At 35.9% G+C, this 19,999-nt stretch overlaps 3 protein-coding genes across 6 annotated transcripts; 2 read left to right on the forward strand and 1 right to left on the reverse strand.

Annotated features, from left to right (window-relative positions):
• Window positions 1-426: 426 nt before the first annotated feature.
• Window positions 427-8,257, reverse strand: LOC109864131 (mucin-17). Its single transcript, XM_020445046.1, has 10 exons — window positions 8,156-8,257; window positions 6,732-6,807; window positions 6,273-6,415; window positions 5,900-6,161; window positions 5,563-5,738; window positions 5,344-5,483; window positions 5,062-5,268; window positions 4,766-4,848; window positions 2,287-4,680; window positions 427-2,209 (listed from the first exon to the last, which is right to left on the reverse strand). Exons 1-10 carry the CDS (start codon window positions 8,255-8,257, stop codon window positions 2,112-2,114), a joined length of 3,681 nt encoding a protein of 1,226 aa, XP_020300635.1. The 3' UTR covers window positions 427-2,111.
• On the forward strand, window positions 8,078-10,983 carry LOC109864116 (general transcription factor IIH subunit 2). Of its 3 annotated transcripts, none has more exons than XM_020445032.1 (8): window positions 8,078-8,455; window positions 8,718-8,805; window positions 8,921-9,122; window positions 9,269-9,397; window positions 9,477-9,650; window positions 9,719-9,975; window positions 10,069-10,318; window positions 10,574-10,983. In XM_020445032.1, exons 2-8 carry the CDS (start codon window positions 8,744-8,746, stop codon window positions 10,703-10,705), a joined length of 1,206 nt encoding a protein of 401 aa, XP_020300621.1. In that variant the 5' UTR covers window positions 8,078-8,455; window positions 8,718-8,743; the 3' UTR covers window positions 10,706-10,983. The 3 variants fall into 3 exon arrangements, with proteins under 3 accessions (XP_020300621.1, XP_020300619.1, XP_020300620.1); XM_020445030.1 differs by having other exon boundaries at window positions 8,079-8,460; window positions 10,574-10,982; XM_020445031.1 differs by having other exon boundaries at window positions 8,079-8,432; window positions 10,574-10,982.
• Window positions 10,984-11,305: 322 nt separating this feature from the next.
• On the forward strand, window positions 11,306-19,850 carry LOC109864115 (high affinity cationic amino acid transporter 1). 2 transcript variants are annotated; one of them, XM_020445028.1, is made up of 11 exons: window positions 11,306-11,521; window positions 15,399-15,676; window positions 15,861-15,989; window positions 16,103-16,363; window positions 16,440-16,723; window positions 16,836-17,073; window positions 17,205-17,307; window positions 17,392-17,540; window positions 18,886-19,052; window positions 19,152-19,260; window positions 19,346-19,850. In XM_020445028.1, exons 2-11 carry the CDS (start codon window positions 15,421-15,423, stop codon window positions 19,468-19,470), a joined length of 1,821 nt encoding a protein of 606 aa, XP_020300617.1. In that variant the 5' UTR covers window positions 11,306-11,521; window positions 15,399-15,420; the 3' UTR covers window positions 19,471-19,850. The 2 variants fall into 2 exon arrangements, with proteins under 2 accessions (XP_020300617.1, XP_020300618.1); XM_020445029.1 differs by lacking the exon at window positions 11,306-11,521 and adding an exon at window positions 15,243-15,264.
• Window positions 19,851-19,999: the final 149 nt, after the last annotated feature.

Consider the following 19,999-nt stretch of genomic DNA (forward strand, 5'->3'; position numbering starts at 1 on the left):
CTTGTGACTAAATACAACCTTACATTAAAAATATTTGTACATGTTTCTAAAAATGTATGTCAAAAGACAAAGGTAAAACATCTTTGATATCTAATATGTCACATTTTTCGCCTGGTGCGTCATTGTGAGAAAAATACACAATATAAGATTAATTAGAATAAAATCAGCGTGATTGGTCGTGCGAAAATTGCAAAATGTTACAAATGTATTTTATATGTAAATAATTTATTCGAGAAATATTATATAGATCTCATATTACTCACAAGTAAATTATGAACAGCTGTATTTCTATTGCATCTTATGGCTATATTTAAACAGGGAACAAGAGTTCATACACATATGTGTATATACACGCACATATATGTGTATATATATATATAATGTAATAATGATAGGAAAAATAATGTAATAACAATGAAACTGATACTCTGTTCAACAACATTGTATTTTAAGCTTTATAGATTTTTAGAAATTATAAGTGTTTAATTGAAGTGCGCTTATTTATCCTACAGATAAGAGCATACATAGTCCAACTAACATCAATAACGAATTTAGTTAGACGCACCTTAATATGCTGTATAATGCACATCAAAGGCACATATGTATAAATGATGTAAAAAGGCAATACATATGTACATGCGCCAAAAAAATTACATCGTTGCGTTTTTTTTTTGTCGTACGATAAAGATTTTGAATGTAGCGATAAAGTGATTCGATTTTGAATAGAGAATTTTACATAGATGCTTAAATCTTTGTCGTACAAGAAAACATGCAGTGATGTGAGATTAGTAGTTGTAAATACAAGTAATTTTTGGCGCAGTATATATGTTATAGTTTAATAACACTGTATGATTTTATCATATATCTATGATGTCCATTATTTTCACTCTTATTAATCAGTGTTACAACGAGTCTTCAATCTGCATTACACAGTATTCTATTTAACCGGCTCCGTTATAAAAACAGGTAATTCGTCATACAAAAAAAAACATTCATACAACGAATACGTAATAAACTATCAGTCAAAATAATTCATACAAGAATAATTTTTGTTTTTATTTCAATCATAAACGTGTGCACAAGTTGAAGTTTAAGATAAAAACTTCTTTTCGTGTAATATTTTGATATTTTTTATCGCTTTATTTACGAAGTAAATCTAATTCAGTAATATGTATGTGTGTACGTGTGTGTGTGATATAAGTGCGTCCAACATGATGACTAACACCATCACCTTGGACATTTGTATGTGTGAATAAGATTGTATTTTTTTCTTTTACCAAAGCTTATTGTTTGGAAAATATAAAATCCCATATCATACTTCACTATCCTACAAATGTTTACTGCGAACATACTACATGTCACTGCATTGAAAGTACTATTTCTTATCTTTGTACGAGGGAAAGTCAAAAAAAACAATATTTCCTCAATCTTTATGTATTTCTTAAAATAAAGTAAAGTGTTACATTTAAGTTATTATATTTAAATAGTTTTGTTTATTTATGTTTTGTATATTATTGTTTTTTCAACTGATATAAATGTATAGTTGTGTTCAGTATATTCGCTTTTGAACATATATCGCACATACCAATAACTATTTCAAGAAATTAAGTTTCACTTGCGTAAGTAAATAAGATATCTTCAATTAACATAATTCACGTCTGCACTTCTTTCTTTATGTCATCATCAAAACAAAAATATAGCTTTGCTTAGTTTACAAATCTTATAAATCTTATATCCATGAAAATGAAATAGGGAACTTCTTTATGACTTCCTCTCGTATCTGTGTGCATTATTTAATGATGCACATAAAAGATAAACAATAAACAAATGGAAATATCAGACATAACACTGAGACATACATTTCTAAAACTCGTACTCTAAAATTCTTTTTGATGGATGTGATTTTTTTTTTGTTTATACAATATGTAGCTGTTTCTCCGTCTGACGATGCTCTAACCGCTGAATATAATGAAGACGTGCAACTGTACGAGAAATCAACGTTCTTATATATATACAATTTATGATTACGTTTTAATCGTACAGTTTGCGCGTAGCATATAGTTCGATGCATTATGGTATTTTTTTTCTCGGTATACGCCACAATTGTGTTTTCACTTGTCAAGTTCCAGTGCAGCATATTGCTCCTCATCCACCTCTGTCATCATTAAATTTCCGTCTGGTAAGAGCAGCACTACTCTTCTAGTTCCCCCTGAAAAAAGGACTGGCTATACATTATATCGACACACTGTTGAATCTAATTAATTTTATTTGAAATACAGATATTACCTGGAGTAGGTTCATCAGCTTGTACTACTTGGGCTACTACTTGCGCCTGTGTTTCATTATCTTCCTGAGTAGTAGTAGTCACGTCAGCCGCATTCGCGTTATCCATTATAGACATCACCATTGAATTTTCGTTTGGTTCCGCCCCATCTTCCTTAACATAAAATTGAGGTGTGAGATTCACCTGATCGGGGATCAGTTGTGCCACAGCCTCAGCAACTGCGTGATCCAAAGTCAAAACGGAACCCTCGTCTCCTTGTTGCTCCGTGGTAACGTATACACATTGCTGTTCGCCGTCAGCACCACGAGCCACCAAAAGCGTCTGTCCATCCTCGGCCTGGCCTGCTACCTGATAGACAACACCGTGTTCAGCTATAGTAACTAGATTGGAAGCATCGGCCGTCGTCACTTTGCTCTCTTCAGTTATCTTTTCGTCGGATTTGACATCGGCCGATGTCGCAGTTATGTTAGTGACAGTAGATGTTGTAATCGTCGACAGTGCCGTAGTAATTGACGTTTCGGTTTTACTTTCCGGAGCAGTGGAAGTAGGAGTTTCTGTCAAAGTCGTTGCTGCGGATGTAGAAACCGGAGCGTTCACCGCAGTATCATCCAGACAAGGTAAATCCGGTGCGGACACTGTCACGGTCGACAGACTGATTTGTGCTGTTGGTGTTTCGCTAGTTTGAACGATGGTCCCAGTTGTTCCACCGGGGCTCATCTCGACTCTCATAATACCGCCGCTTTCTGTGAGCGAGTCGAGTGAAGGTAGAGTTAATTCGGCACTGGTGGTAACTGTGGTGTCCGCTGTTGCAGATTCAGACGACGTAGTAGTTGTCTTTGCTGTGGTTGACGTCGTTGATGATGTTGTCGTTTCGGGTTCTGGTTCCGGTTGATCGATCGGTTCGCCATCTGGTCCTATTATACGTCCTGTGAGGGGGCACAATGTGAACGGACGCGGCGGACTATCAGGTTCCGGAGCTGTGATAGCGTCTGGTTCGGGAACAGGTGGCAAATCTGGTTCATCTTCGCTACTACTTTCCTCTGAATGAACTTCGTGGAACTCCATGTGCAAACCATCACCTTCTGCCAATTTACTCTCCTTGGTTTTAGCTCCCACTTGAGCAATTCCTTCAGTACTTTTCACCTTGCTTCGTGTCACACCAGCACGAGCACCTGTTAAAAGTCCACGACCGCTTGCTTTAATAATGCCCGCTGCCTCTTGAGCTTTTTTCTTTGCTATTAACAGCTTTTGCTGCGGAGTTAACAGCGATTGTGTCTTGGCCAATGGTGTTTTCGGAGAAGATTTTGTTTGTTGTTGTGATTGTATCGGACTGGTTCCAGGTTTGACTACCTGTTTGGCGTGCACAGTTTGCACGACTGTTTGCGGGGATGCTATAATTCCTGTGACTTTTGGCTTTTGCGTGACCGTGCTTGTGGAATTCGGTGAAGCGGCCGGTGTGCTTACGACTGTTGTCGTGCGCTTCTGCACAATCGGGCGCGTCGTCACTGGTGTTTGAACTTGTTTTGGCGCTGGTGCTTTAACTGGTGTGCGAATGGTGCTAGTATTGAGAACGCTACTAGTACTCACTGTGCGCAGTGTCGGTCTAGGCAGTAAAGGGCGACAATCGACCGGACGTTGGGGCGTGGCAACAGCAGGTCTTATACCTGTAGTTATTCTCGGCTGCAAAGTTATTGGTGCTTGTACTGCGGTCACAACGTGTATCTGGGGCACTTGCGTCGCGGGATCAGGTTTTGGCTGAATCTTTATAGGCTCTATTTTCTGTGTACCTCCTGTTTTTGGTGTCACAGGCTTACACGGGATCATCTTCATCTGCGATACTGTCGAGCTTCCATCTACCTTCGAAACCACTTTCACCGTGGGTGTCAAAGAATTCGATTGTGACGTCGAAATTATTTGTTTTCTCACTATATTATCACGATTTTGAACTCCGATTAAAACAGGAGTTGTTCCCGGAGTTGGAGATCCTTTGACCGCTAGTTTACCGCTGGGCGATGAATCCAATTTAATGATACCATCCTTACGGGACATAAGATATACGCCGGAAGTTAAATTTGGCATCTGTTTGGGATCAACTTTAACTACTCCCTTGGCGTTAGCTACTAAAACAGGTGCCTGACTACTCTTTCCTTCGGGAGACTGTAATCCCAACGAAGTAGCCAGATCGGTGGAAGAGACCGAGGCTCTATTAGAACCATTGGATTGCGCATGAGCACGGCTGAACGCACGTTGAATCATGTCGCTGCGTCCAATCAGCCTATCATCTTCAGATTCTCCGGTCCAGTCATCGTCACTGCCGGTATCAGCTTTAGTTCTCTTTGCAGTTATTACATCATCCGAATCACTGTCCGAATCGTCAATTCTTCTTTTACCAGTTACTAAAGTTACACACGTATTAATTAAATCAACACATGCAGCATTGTTTATTTAACTGTATCAACTGTCAAATTGATTAATACATACATTCGTTTTCTTCGTCTTTCATCGATCCAACCCATTGTTTAACTTGATTCATTGCTTTCGATTTACTAGAACGCATTGGTCGTCTATATATTGCAATACAACCAACACACATTTATCACATTTAGGACGAAATCATAAAAGTAATTTATAGAAATAAATATTGAAGCGTAGAAAAATGATTTATAGAAAATCAAGTTATCAATAAAATTAAATATAGAAATAGAAGTAAAAACTTATGTTACATAGAGTTATTTCATTAATATGTATCAATGTATGAAAACAAAACAATCGCTCACCCCACTTGAGGAGCTGTGCTTGGTCCAGGTTTACTAGCTTCAATTTTTATCACTTTTTGGGCTGATACGTTTGCACGCGCTTGCACGATTTTCGCATTTGCTTGCTGAGCTTTCAACTCCTTTTGCTTAGCGAGACTACGTTCAAACTCGTCCACCATATCTTTACAAGCTGATACAGTTTCCGCAGTCTCCCATGTATTGCTATCGCTATAAGAAATGTCATACTTTTTAAGTTAAGAGAATCTTACAAAAAGAAATACACACACAATTGAAAACACTAACTGTGAGTGATCTTCCCATTTTATCAAATATTCCGGACATTTCTTCTTTGGATTGAAGCGTTTAGCTAAAATTTTCTCGATAATATACTCATCATTGCTCAATTCAGAATTTTCTTCAGTACCTGCTTTGCTAAGTTTAATCTGTAGGCAAAATTAAATCAAACATTCAGTAAAATATTTTAAGTTTATGTAAATATTAAACAATGTGATTATGGAAAACCTTCGGCTTTATTGATGGTTTTATTTTCGGTTTTTCCTTCTTCTCTACTTCAACTTCCATAGGTTCACTTTTCTGTGGTGGTTTTGTTTCCGACTTTACAGTATCTTTTTCAGCTTCGGTTGTTTCCTCCTCTGGTTGTCCGTTCTTCACAATTTTGCGGAATACTACTGTTTTACCTGTACGAATAAAATATAAACAAATATGATTTTTTGTACTTTTATATTAAGTTTAATTTGTTATAGCTCTAAATGTTATAAAGAACCAAAGAAACCAAATAATTGAGAAAAAAACATAGAAAGTTACAAAAAAAACTCTGATTTATTGTAATTAACAGTACCATCAGGTGTTGTGGTAGTAGTAGTTGTTGATTCATTTGATTGAACTTGTATTGGTGTTTCTTGCATCTTGGTAGTGCTTATTTTTGTAAAGGTTTGTATTGTTTTTCCAGCAACGATCCAGGAATCTCTTATGTGCGTATCCAGTTTACACCATTTCTGATACATCTTCCACGCGTTAGTGGAATTCTTATCTAAGCCTTCCTGCTGGATATGTGAATCCTTCCATAACAAAAATGCCCAAATCTGTGCTTTTTGTCCATTCTATAAAAACAATTTTTTCATTAGTTTTACATGATTAATAAATTTGTGTAATTATATTTTACTTTATAATTGTCTAAAAAACAATATTTAAATATACAATTAGATACAAACATCGTTATTTTCACGATAATGGGACACTTTGGGACAGGCCCCTTCCTTTGTGTGATGTTCCTGAAGTTCCTCCACAAAATGAAATACTGAATGACATTGTCCACAAACTAATACATCTAATCGTCCTATTTCTTCTTGTGCCGCTGATGGATAAGAAAAGGAATTGCATGAAAGATAAGTGACAAACAAATGACCAATGTAATATACCGAATTCATTTGTATTAGTTTTTGTGTGCTATTTTTGCACTTTGAATAAGATAGATGTTCATATATCTCAGAAAACAAAATTAAAATACAAAGAATGTAACACAAGCAAATTCACTATTACAGTTTTTATAATTCATTTTTGTAAAAAAAAAACATTTATTTTACTTGAATTACTTGAAATTTTTAATTAAAATCATTTGAGTGTTCATAATTAATTACAAAGATATTTTAGAATAGATGAAACTACATTACCCTTAATAATATTTGGCGTAGTAGTGACGGCCGAAGGGCCATCGCCTCCTTCNATTCTGTTTTNTNTTNTTNTTTTCTACAAAAAAAAAAAAAAAAAAAAAAAAAAAAAAAAANNAAANAANATTAATTGACAAAGTTACAAAGAGTGGACAACAAATCTCTCACTTGGCCCGGCTATATCGACTACCATTATAGGAGGTACGGAGGGAGAAAGAGATTTAGTGGTTTATCAAACTAGAGAGACGCTGTCTCCAAACCGCAAGTCTCAAGGAGAAAAAAAGAGAAAGCACAAAAAGCGTTCTTCGCCGACTGCGCATTTTGGCGCATGTTCCGAATTTCGCGGTCTTTTACGCGCCGGAAACAAGAAAAACCGCGGCCGGTAGTCGCGCGATCGAACAAGGAGTATATAAAATTTTTTTAAAGACGAGAGTTGTGTGCCGCTGAAACGACCGATGTTTGTGCACGCGCGCACTCGCTTCCATGCGCGACGTTACATCGTCTGGCGGCCGCCTATTATCTTACGTGTCTACATAGCCTATAGTATTTGTTTTGTTTTGTTTTGTTTACTTAGAAAGAAGAAAGCACCTTAACGCGGAAATACGTTTTCCGTGCGAAGGAAGAAACAGGTAACGCCGGGGGGTGGATGCGCGAAGATACGCCGAGAGTTGATTTGTAAACGCGGCCAGTTACGTACGGCGTAAACTACGAACGAAAGTGGCGACGAAGAGAACGCACGCACTTGTTCCCGCCACGATCCCCGCAGCGGAATTATCCCGCACTATTTGACGAGCTAGGAAAACTATTTGTCGAAGGTTTACGTGGGGGAGGGGAAGAGGAAGAGGGGCACAGGCTGTGGAGATGACTCGATGAGGAACGACGATGCCGCTTCGACCAGCGACGTCGCCACCGTTCCCCCCCACGTATTGTTATCGAATCGCCAACGTCGCCGACGATGTTTCGGCACGGCCGTTCCCCGTCTCTGTCTATTGCACGCCGATGCAAGCCGATGATCATCAAAGATGGCTCTCGTTGCCGATATGCGTATACAACAGGCCCCGCACCACTTCCTGTGTCACCACATGAAAGGCTTTCCGAACACACCGCGGCGCGCGCGGATTAACGCGATAAACCGATAGCGTTGTCGTAACTCGCGAATTAACGACCACAGACACTTACGTTGCGTCGAGACCGGTTGCGAGAAAACGGCCGGAGTCTTTCCTCAGTTTGGGAAATTGTCCTTCGTCGTGCGAGACACGATGAAAACAGCGTCCGCGTCAGCCGACAGTGGCGCCATGGCGGCCGCCCGTTTCGCCGCCGCTACCTTCTTTTCCGCCGCCTATTCTGCCCGTCGTGCCCCGGGGTCTGTCCGACCAATCGCGCCTCGTCATTTTAAGCGGGAACTCTTCTCGCGACCTTGAACACACTTTAAATTCATCGCGATCTCGCGTGAGAAGAAAAACCAAGTTGCAAGTTTTCTTCAGAAAGTGAAAGTTGGTGTAAAAATTCGTGCTGTTGACGCGATCCATTGTTCCCGAGATATCCTCCTTTTCCTATATCAAGTTTCGCAGTGCGTCGACGTTTTTCAAACAAAACTTTGCAAAAATTAGACCAATTGTAGATGCGAAGAGAATTGTCGAATAAAAACAAAAGAGAGTAATAGGAGTTCGCGCGCGATTGCAACAAACCTGTAAAAAAGCCGTGGTATTGCGTTTTGTGTTTTTAATGTTAAGTAAGGATTTCTTTCTCTTTTTTTTTCCCGCATATATTTAAAGTTCAAATGAAATTCAACAAACTTGAATCGTTTGGTCTTTCAACACATGCATTGTCCTACTTATTTGAGATTTGAATTTTTTTAGGGGTTATGTTGATTATAAACACATTAACCTTTTTGAGACGAGTTATAATGAATACTAATTAAATAATTTTTATACATTTTTATACATTTGTCTTGTTGTAACAATGTTGCGTAACATCTGTTTGCTGTAGATTGATTGTCTGTAATTGTCAATATAATGGCGGAAGAAGAAACTGAAGAAAAGGAGTATCGTTGGGAAACTGGTTACGAAAAAACATGGTAAGTTTGTTGTTAAATATTAAATAACATTTGTGTGCTTGGTGCAAACAGCATTTTTAAATAAATAAATTTTTTTTGAACAACAAGTATACTAACGTTTGTTTTTGTATTAAAGGGAAGCGATCAAAGAGGATGATCATGGATTATTAGAAGCATCTGTCGCAGATATAATACACAATGCTAAGAGAAAACGTCAGTTAGAACGGAAACAAGGTGCCAGATTGGGAATGATGAGACATCTTTATATCATCTTGGATGCTTCTGAATCAATGTCACTTCAAGATTTGAAACCAACTCGTTTCCTATGTTCTCTAAAGGTACAAAAAAGCATCAATCAAGTATAATTACACTACTTGTTTATATATTTATATATATACAATATATAGATATATATACATATATATATATATGCAAGTTAATTGTATACATACAAATTAATGTTATTAAACATACTTGCTTTAAGCTTCTAGAAGACTTTATCGAAGAATTTTTCTATCAAAATCCTATAAGTCAATTAGGAGTGATTATAACAAGAAATAAAAGAGCTGAGAAAATTAGTGATTTGGCTGGTAACTCGAAAAAACATATCAAGGTAATAGGTTTCTAGTGTGTTATCTTTATTCTGAATACAATTTTGTTTCACATCAGAGATTTACTGAATTATTTACAAGGAATTACGAGCCTTACAATTGACTGCAATGACTGGCGAACCCTCGTTGCAAAATTCTTTGGAATTGGCCACAAAGTCGCTGAAGTTATTACCTTCTCACGCCAGTAAGGAAATCTTGGTAATCATAGGTGCTCTTACCACATGTGACCCAGGAGACATCAACGAAACAATACAAGTATGTTTCAACTTTTGTCATTCAATATATTTGCTTCAAAGATCTCTTTGATACAGAAGTGATTTCAGAATCTAAAACTGGACAGTATCAGATGTAGCGTAATAGGACTAGCGGCTGAATTGTTTATCTGCAAACGAATGGCGAGTGTCACCGGTGGCGAACACGGTGTTGCGCTTGACGACAAGCATTACAAGGAGCAGTTAAATGCGCACATAGATCCTCCACCTGCGGCGACGCGTTTAGATGCTGCACTTGTTAAAATGGGCTTTCCTCATCATGCTTTGCAGTCCAACGTATCGGACACTTCTATAACCGTGTGCATGTGGTAAGTGTGCACAGACTACAGCATAAGTTACATACATATCGTGATACTCTTTCTTTTCCTCGCATGTGCACATTTTTGAATTTTTTATTGCAGCCACGCAGAGAATTCCGACGACTCGGTAAAACTTACGAGTACAGGTTACCTCTGTCCTCAGTGTCTCAGCAAACATTGCGAACTTCCCGTGGAGTGTAGAGCTTGCGGTCTTACTTTGGTGTCAGCTCCTCATTTGGCGCGATCGTATCATTATCTGTTTCCCGTTGAGCCTTTTAAGGAAGTTGCGTTTGAGGACAATCACACTTTCTGTTTCGGTTGCCAAAAAGGATTTACTCAAAAGGACAAAAAGGTAAACTGCTGTCATATCTAATGTTTTTACACAATTTTTTTAACTTATCTCTACGTACCTATATAAACTATTACTATCAAAAATCAAACGTTTAACACGACAGCTAAATAAATGTTTATCAAAATTGTTATCTGTAACCGAGAAGTGTGTTATTAGTCAAACAATGTGTCACAATTCTAACTCACTTCGAGAAGAAAACAACGACTTGAACACTTAGATGAATGGCGTAAGAATAACATATTCTATTTATTTTAGGTTTATATATGTGAAAAATGTAATCAAACATTTTGCCTGGATTGCGAGATATTTATTCATGAAATTTTGCACACGTGTCCCGGTTGTGCAACAAATCCTGAAACTTACAGAAACTCTGCCGATCAATCTTAATGCGATTTCGGTGCAAATTTTACATACATAAAAAACAATTTTATCTTAGTCTAGCATTTATTGGTTTTACTCTGTCAAAGAGTAACAAAAACTAATAATACTTTTTGACAGAGTAACGAAACTATTAAGTGCTACGTAAAATTGTTAACAAACTCTTAGAATTTGTAATGTGAAAAATGTGTTGTGTCACACTTGTAGAAATTTTTGTATAAATACGTATTTTATATGAATATTGTTAGAAATAAAACACGTAATATTGTGTAAGTTTATCAAAATCAATTATCAAGTTTTTATATATTTGCGAAAGGTTTATGATTGCGTTATAGCGCCGGTTGATTAGATAAATCTTTGTGCAATAAGAACGTAAGAAGAATTGCAGACACTTCGATTTTTAAATTTAAAAAGAAGACATTTTTTATTTTACCAAAACCTAGACGAAGAGTAAACTTGAAGAAACATCTCCGCTTAAAGGATTCTAGTAAGGACGCTGACGATCGGCACGTGATCGGCGCTTAGTCGGTGACACGCGTAACACGGTGGCTTTCCTAACGCAGCGCAAATATCTCTTACCTTAATAACATGGTGGGGGAAGCATTGAAGCTTATTACCGCCTAGACAGGTGGAAAGTGAACATCGTGAGATTACGCAGAATACGTTTATTAATTTGCGATCTGTCTGCCGACGCGAATGGTTGTTTAATGCATTCGCAATTTAACTCGCATTATCTGTCCTATGTTGATCGAGTTTAGCGGACAAACGACAAAAACTTATTCGATTCGTGTTAATATTTATGCCTTTGCACATATCTCAAGTCAGGTGAGTTTATTTACATCAAATTGTATAATTATTCTTTTATTATGTATACATTTCAACATTCGTCTCGTGTCACAATACGAGTTTCTTTTATCTCGTTTTACTCGCTGTGCTATTTCAAAAAGCTTTACCGTGACCGAGATCACATGCCGCGTGAATATCTTACAAATGTTTCGTAAGTGGTGCGGAATAATCACAATCTGATTTCTGAAGTGGTATAAATTTTGAAAATTATAAAATCAAATCCATTTATTTGGAGCTGTGCATAAAATGTAAAATTTTTCTAGCACGCGAAATACCGTATATGTGTACACATACTTTGTGTGTGTGTGTGTGTAGAACTTGAAAATAGATTCACGATCAATGACAAAAAAATACTTAAAATTTGCAATAATTTGCAATAATTTTTTTTCCTGATCAGTAATTTTATGATACACAATGTTGTATCTCTCTTTCTGGGAACAACATTCTTTTTTCTTGTATTCTCGATAATTTTCACAATAAGCAATATAGATTAAAGCAGGCGTTATCAATGACAGTCACAATTATATATTTGCATGTATGTATCTGTGTAGATATGTACGATTAAAATAAGATACTTGTCTCTCTCTTTCAATCCACTGCGATTATAATTTTAATAAATAAATAAATAAATATAGCTTTATATATTTTAATAAATTAATACAGATAATTGTTTTGTTTACTTAAATCGGAGAGTACAAGTGTTTATTACACATATAACCGCCGTTATCTTGTTATCATTCTTTACTGAAAGAAATCTTTTATATCTTTTGTACTATGTATTACAACTGGCAATTATAAATTGAAGAATACTTAAGACAGAAAAAGTAGCACTGCAGTAGACACAATGTCTCGTCAGGATTGTTTCTTATCTCTCTCTCTCTCTCTCTCTCTCTCTCTGTTTATTTATTTTAGTATATCTTTGAAAGCTTCTCGTTTTTTTTTTTTTTTTTTGTTTGACGTGTATTTAATAATACACGAATTTATTCTTACACAAGATGGTTGTAAATATCTTATGCGTTTCTGTTTGAAATTATACTGTCGTATTTGTTAATTTGTGCTTAATTATCTACTAATTAATTATTTACTGTAATGCTTATCTTATTAAGGTTTCTCAGAAACTGATAAAGTTATTCTTTGAAAAAATACTTATATAACAATTATATAAAATCATAATTAGCAGATATTTATAGGTAAAGATTTTATCATTTTTTATTTACTTAATCGAATAGATTGTTCTTAACCTTGCAATAAATAAAAATTCTATATAGAGTAAAAGTTGATCAAATATCCAAGCGGATTTTAAATGGCAAAATGTGCTGTTACAAATATTCTTTTTTTTTTTTGTCGGACACGCCACGAGTAGTTAGTTATTCATTGTATTGGCGAACGTTAAATAACTTCAAGGCCCGTTCAGCGTTCCCGATAAAGAAGTTACAAAAAAACGATCGAGCTATAAAAACTAGGCGTAATGACTTCCGGAGAACGTTTGTCTGAATTTTTACAATCGTGCAAATCATTAGTAATTTTACATGTAACGTAATTGTCAATGATTATTTGAGAAACAACATGTAATTGAGAAAATTTGTAAACTTTGAAGATAATTCGAAATTTATTGCGCGCACGGTTCTTGTTGCGTTTCAACGCTAACGATATGAAGTATCGTAAAACGAATCAACAATGTTGTTCAGGAATTAAATTGTAAGTAAAACGCGTTTGATTAGCCGAGACTATCCCGCAGATTGCTATGGATTACTTTTGCTGCGGAGGTTTTTTTAATGACACGTCGTATATTTCATTAAATAACTGTTCACACTATCGAGAACTTTCCTCTTAGATAAAGACAACGTATCATTTAGTAAAATCGCAAGTTTAGTAAAACATCGTTCGATTTCTTTCTATCTTAATGTTAACGGTTTACCTTGAACAGTATATCGCTTTTTTTTCCACGAAAAAAAATTCATTGGAATTCCTGTCCGAGAGAGATATCTGAGCTTTCGCGCCGTGATCACACAATCTGAAATCTAACTTTAATCTAAATAATACATTTACTTTTACCGTAATTTAATCGGCTTGCGTGATTAGAGTAATATGAGCGGATGATTTTTTTTAAGGCGATATCGAGCAACAGGAGACAGAGAGCTAACAAATACTTGTCTCGATTGAAACATTGCATTTGAAACGATTGCAAATGCGCAATGAAAGTAAGAACGGAACGTTGTTTGACTTGATAAAAAAAATTATCCTTGTCGGAATTATTATATGTCTTTATTAAAAGGCTTATATTTCTTTCCTCAACATAATACTCGCGTCAAAATCACACATGCGCTCTATTTTTGCTTATATGTATTTTTACGCACGCGTTGTGTTAAATGAAAGAAAAATATGCAGCTATTTGAGAAATAATATTTAACTTCAATGCACATTTGTAACTTGGATATAACGGAATGCGAAGAGATAAGATACGAATGCAATCTGTCGACTTGTAATTAAAATGTGTTACATCACTGTAATTCTATTTCAAGTAGTTTTAGTTTTCTGTTTTATGTGTTATTTATGTTATTATTTCGCGTTATTTAATTCAAACGTGTGAGTATTGTACACGTACGTTCTTCTTTTTGTAAGATCGAGAAAGACAGTGTTGCAGGCTTGTTTCTACAGGAAGATGTCAACACATTTTCATGTATCACAATACCGGTGATATATTTACGCGATGTCCATTGTTTGACTACTACTTAATGAGTGTGTTTTTTAACGCGTCGTTGAGGAAACACTTCTTCCTAACGTATTACCTCTTGATGGGTTTTAATTTTTCTATTAGGATAAATGATCGTGAAATCTGATAATGACTAAATTAACCAGGTTGAGCGTTTTTTTATAGCGCTTATAAGAAGATTTCAGCTTGATGAAGAGAATCCTTAATGTTTGTTGAAAGTAAGGAATGATAAGTTAGATCATAACACAACTGCTGTGTTTTCAAATCAGTTTCTAACCACAACGATATATATACCGTTGTTATTAATTAATAACCATATAACAACGGCGTAGTTTGATTTTTTTTCTAGATAGAATAGTCTAAGAAATAAATTCCGCGCCTACTTACATACATACATGCGTGAAGCTCTTGCATGCAAAAATGAAGTGGAGTGAATATGTACGAGGAGAATAAGTGAACGGAGAGAGAAAGTGACATCAAGGTCGAAAGTGCCTATGGCAGTAAAATAGAATGTTTAACGCAGAATTTGTGCAACTCTGCAAAATTGAATTCTTCTGCAAATTTCGTTAAAAAAAAATTCACTTGATTATATTTTACATCAAGCTAAAATGCCGAAAAATTAAAATTAAACACATCTCACAAGTTTAACAAATGTATAATACCGTACTGTAAAAATGTAAAGACCGTACGGTAGAGAGCACTTGCATATATACATATTACTTATATTTATCAAACATGTATAATTATCTTAATTCCTTTCGTTTCTTCTGTTATCTGGATGGTTTCTTCGATAGCTGATTGCTGCGCGGTTGCACAACGTTCCGCAAGAAATCAGTTTTGCAAGAATATGATCGTGCAATAATTTATCGATGAAAGGAGATACTTCTAATAAAACGTCTTATGTGTATCTGTGAGATTTTGCACAAGATACAAACTATCTGATAAACGTATTCTCTTTCTTTACATTTTATTTATTAGCACAGTTGCATTCGTAATAGATTCAAGCTTTGTATGTGCGCTCGATAAAAAAAACGCAAAACTCGTTTTTTTTTTTTTTGTTTTTAATTACGTTTTAGTATCGTTTGTTATTACGTTTTGTTTACTATGCAATAATAAACAGCATGAAATAATGTTGTTACACAGGTGAAGAGAGAATCAGGTCGATATGACGAGTCGACTGTGGAATATGACGAGTCGACTGTGGAAAGCCTTGTCGCGAAGACGTGTGGAGGAGAACGATGCAGGAGAAAAGAACAAAAAACTGGCACGAGTTCTCGGTTTGTTTGATTTAACTGCACTCGGTGTGGGCGCGACCCTCGGTTTAGGCGTTTATGTCCTTGCCGGAAGCGTAGCGAAAGAGACCGCCGGACCGGCCGTTTGTATCTCATTTCTCATAGCCGCCGTTGCGTCCGCACTTGCAGGTAAGAGATATCGCGCAATTTATTTAAGATATTTATTATCTTAAAAACGTCATATTGAATTGCGCAAAAATTCAAACAAACACTTGTAAAAAATATAAGATAAAAAATGTAACTAAATAATAATATACATACACTATATATATATATATATATGTGTATATATCAATGTACTTGTTCGTTGCAGGCATGTGTTATGCGGAATTCGCATCGAGAGTCCCGAAAGCCGGCTCGGCATATGTTTATAGTTACGTAACAGTAGGCGAGTTCATCGCCTTTGTGATTGGATGGAATTTAATTTTGGAATACGTAATAGGTGAGAGTGTGCGAGAAACTAAAAAAGAAAAAAAGTGAAAAGAACGAACGCTCTCTGATTTACGATATGTCACGGATAACTGCAGCACTCGCAATTTAATTTTTTCACATCAGGTACGGCAAGCGTCGCCCGAGGTCTCAGCAATTATATCGACGCGCTGATAGGATACTCTATTCGCGACACCATGCGCTCTCTTATGCCCATTAACGTTACCTTTCTGTCGGAATATCCGGATTTCTTCGCCTTCGGCATGGTCATGCTGCTGGTGGCGTTACTATGTGTGGGGGTAAAGGAATCGTCGATGTTAAACAATGTGTTCACCGTTATAAACATATTAACTATAACAATCGTGATTGTCGCGGGATCATTGAAAGGTAAATTGTTTTTTCTCAAGTCTATTAGCATCGTAGTTTTTTCCGATCGTAATTTTCGATTTGTTGGTCTTCGCAGCGGATCCGGCAAACTGGTCGATCGCACCGGCGGACATTCCGAGCTCCGTAACTGACGGCGGAACGGGTGGATTCATGCCGTTTGGTATCGGCGGAGTGATGATCGGAGCGGCAAAATGTTTCTACGGATTTGTAGGATTTGACGGAGTCGCTACCACCGGCGAGGAAGCGAAGAATCCTCAGCGTCATATCCCGCTGGCAATCGTGTTTTCTTTAATCATTGTATTCGTGGCGTACTTCAGTATTTCTACGGTTTTGACGATGATGCTGCCTTATTACGCTCAGGTGTCGTTTTCACGATTTTAAAAGTAACGCGAGAACAATTAGAAAACTTTTTGATCTTTTGTTTTTTTTTTTTTTGTAAGAATGTGAATGCAAGATAAAAATATTTGCGTAGGACGCGGACGCTCCGTTTCCGCACGTGTTCGACGAGATCGGCTGGCCGGCCATCAAATGGATCGTCAATATAGGCGCGATATTTGCGCTGTGCACCAGTCTCCTAGGCGCGATGTTTCCCTTACCGCGTGTGCTATATGCCATGGGGAGCGACGGATTGGTGTTCAAATTTCTTTCTAAGGTGAACCCCAAGACGATGACACCTGTGTACGGCACAGTGCTCTCCGGCCTCCTAATCGGTATATAAAAACTTACGAGATGCGCACAACAATTCGAAACAACAAATAACGAGATACGAATATGTAGGACATCCTTGAAACGTATTTATTTCAATTAATACAACTGATAGAAATCGCCCTTTGTTCTCTAGGTCTTATGACGCTCATCTTTAATCTGCAACAGTTGATCGACATGATGTCTATTGGCACTTTACTTGCGTATACAATAGTGGCGATAAGCGTTTCAATATTGAGGTAACATATCGGCTTGCACTTGTAAATGTTTTCCGAATGAATCATCGAAGGAATTATCAAATACACACAAATAGGTCTTTATAGATATCAGAACGAAGATGCCACCGCTACAATACCGATAAATTATCAATTCACGCCTGTAAACATGTTTAAGGAGTTGTTTAATTTGCATAATCAAAAGGAACCGACGGAGCTCTCTAGTAGAATCGCGAATATCAGTATTGGTTTATTATGTGAGTTTTTATAATAAATATTGCTTTATTAACATTTGTGTTATATACATTTTGCTCAGTACAAGTGTTTGTGTTAGTGCATGCGTCACACTAGATGCTCTGTACATTATTTACATTACATTACATTATCCACACTATATATGTTTTCATCCTTTCTTCTCCTTTTCCATATTATGCTCCACATTCTTGCCAGCGCACGCGCTCCAGTTATTTGCTGTATCCAGCTTTCGCGTTTTTCTCCCGTGAATTCACACTTCTCAAAGACATGTTGAAGNGTCTCTTCCTCTTTTCTGCATAGTCTACACATCCTATTCTCTTCTATTTCCCAGTATTTGTTTGCTCTCGTTTCGGTTCCTAGTCTGAATCTTGCCTTCATTTCCATAGCTCCTTTCTTATTGTTCTCTTTCTTTAGATATTCCGGCTTTTCCATTGCTTCTGGTACCAAATATCTAAATTCTTTTGCAAAACTGGATTTTTCTATTTTCTCTTCCCATTTTTGTCTTTCTATGCATTTACTTATTTCTTCTAAATCAATCCAAATTCCGCTTCCGTTTTCTATTTTACGATTATAGAATTCCGTCGACCATCCCTTTTCCTCAAAATATTTTTTTCTTGNATTTTTCCATCTTTCACTTTTTTTACCTATATTATTTATCCTTATTTCAGAGCTGAATTTGTTTTTTACTCTTATACACTCTTTCATCAGTTCATTTCCTCTACTTTTCATTATTTTTTCTTCATACTTTACAGCTCTTATTCCTGACTTGGTTGCTATTTTGTTTCTTTTTGTTTCTAAAAACAGCATGTGGTTAGGGGTTGTCTGGTCCAGTTTTAGTGTCCATTTTATATACTTTCCTTGTATACTTTCNATTTCTTTATATTCCTTCCAGCCCCATATCTCTACTCCATACATCATAATGCTCTCTACCAAGACTTCAAACAGGTACATTCTTTTTTTCCAGTTGTCCTTGAAATTTCTTTCTCCTATACTCCATACCTTTCCTAAAACAGCTATTGCTTTTTTTCTTATGTTNTTTATGTGTGCTTCGTCTCCATTATTCTTTTGCAAAGTGTATCCGAGGTAGCTGAATTCTTTCACCTCCTCGATTTCCTTTCCTTCCCATGTAAACTTTATGTTCTTCTTCCTTCCTCCTGCTTTTCTTCCGTGTGAGTTTTTATATAAATAGTATATAATAGTATATATATATATGTATATATATATAATAGTATATACGCGAGCTGTGTATTAACAATATAAACATTATATTTTTATACAATATAGATTTTTTCATAACAAGTAATCTTTATGAGAATGTTAAAAAACTAGAAAATTTAATTATTACAGGTGTCATTATATGCATCATTATCTTTCTGATTACTAACATGGGCGCGCAAGTAATTGCAGGAAACGTGTTAGTGTGTGTGATATTACTTGTACTAGTTATTGTACTTTTATTGAACTTAGCAGCGATTGGTAGGCAACCGTCACAAAAGACTGAATTATCTTTCAAGGTAAGAATATGTGAGCGTATAACGTATTTTCATTGTATCGTTACATATAGTAACATCCAAGAATTTATTAATTTTATACAATTGTTATGAATTCTATAGGTACCTCTTGTTCCACTTATTCCATGTCTCAGTATTTTTATAAATGTATATTTAATGTTCCAATTAGACGTCTTTACTTGGATTAGATTTGGCGTTTGGTTATTAATTGGTGAGTCTTAGAAGAACTATTTCAAGATTTCAAAGTTTTGCCAAAATGTCTGAATTGGAAGTACCTATTTTTTGTGTTCATTCAGGTTTCTGCATTTATGGTTTCTATGGAATTACGCACAGTGAACAAGGAAAACGAAATAAAGTACAACGCAAAAAATTAGAAAAAGTAGAATCGTACGGGAAGTTTAGAATAGTATCGGCATTTTAAACAATTTTGTTTTAAACACAAATTGTAGAAAAAATTGAGATTTTACAAAAACTTTTACAGTTTACTTTTACAAATCATTGGTGGATACCCACACGGAACAAAATCTCCATTAGACGTCTATTAGACGTCGACATCTAATAGATGTCTAATGGATGTCTGGATGGATGGATGGATGTCTGTGCGGATACGGTCTAATTTGTGTTACACAATTTATTCAAAACATCATTTAATCTTCATTTTTCATTAAATATAGAATGTTTTGCATTTGTAGCGCGATTTGAATTCTATTGATTGATGTAAAACACTGTTTTTAAATATTTATTATCTAACATGAAATGTATTTTTTAAATTTTTAGTGGGTAATTTTTATTAACATTACGTATTGTAATTAATTTAGAATTAATCTTTAAATAAGGATTTTATTTGCATTAAATATTTATGTTTTTTTTAATCTTTAAATAATGTGTTTTGTCTCTATCAGAAACACAAATATAATATTGTATATTCTTTTTTTAATAAGGTTTTGTTT

Source organism: Pseudomyrmex gracilis, unplaced genomic scaffold (assembly GCF_002006095.1).
Source record: "Pseudomyrmex gracilis isolate BER0280 unplaced genomic scaffold, ASM200609v1 scaffold_17, whole genome shotgun sequence".
Classification (NCBI taxonomy): domain Eukaryota; kingdom Metazoa; phylum Arthropoda; class Insecta; order Hymenoptera; family Formicidae; genus Pseudomyrmex; species Pseudomyrmex gracilis.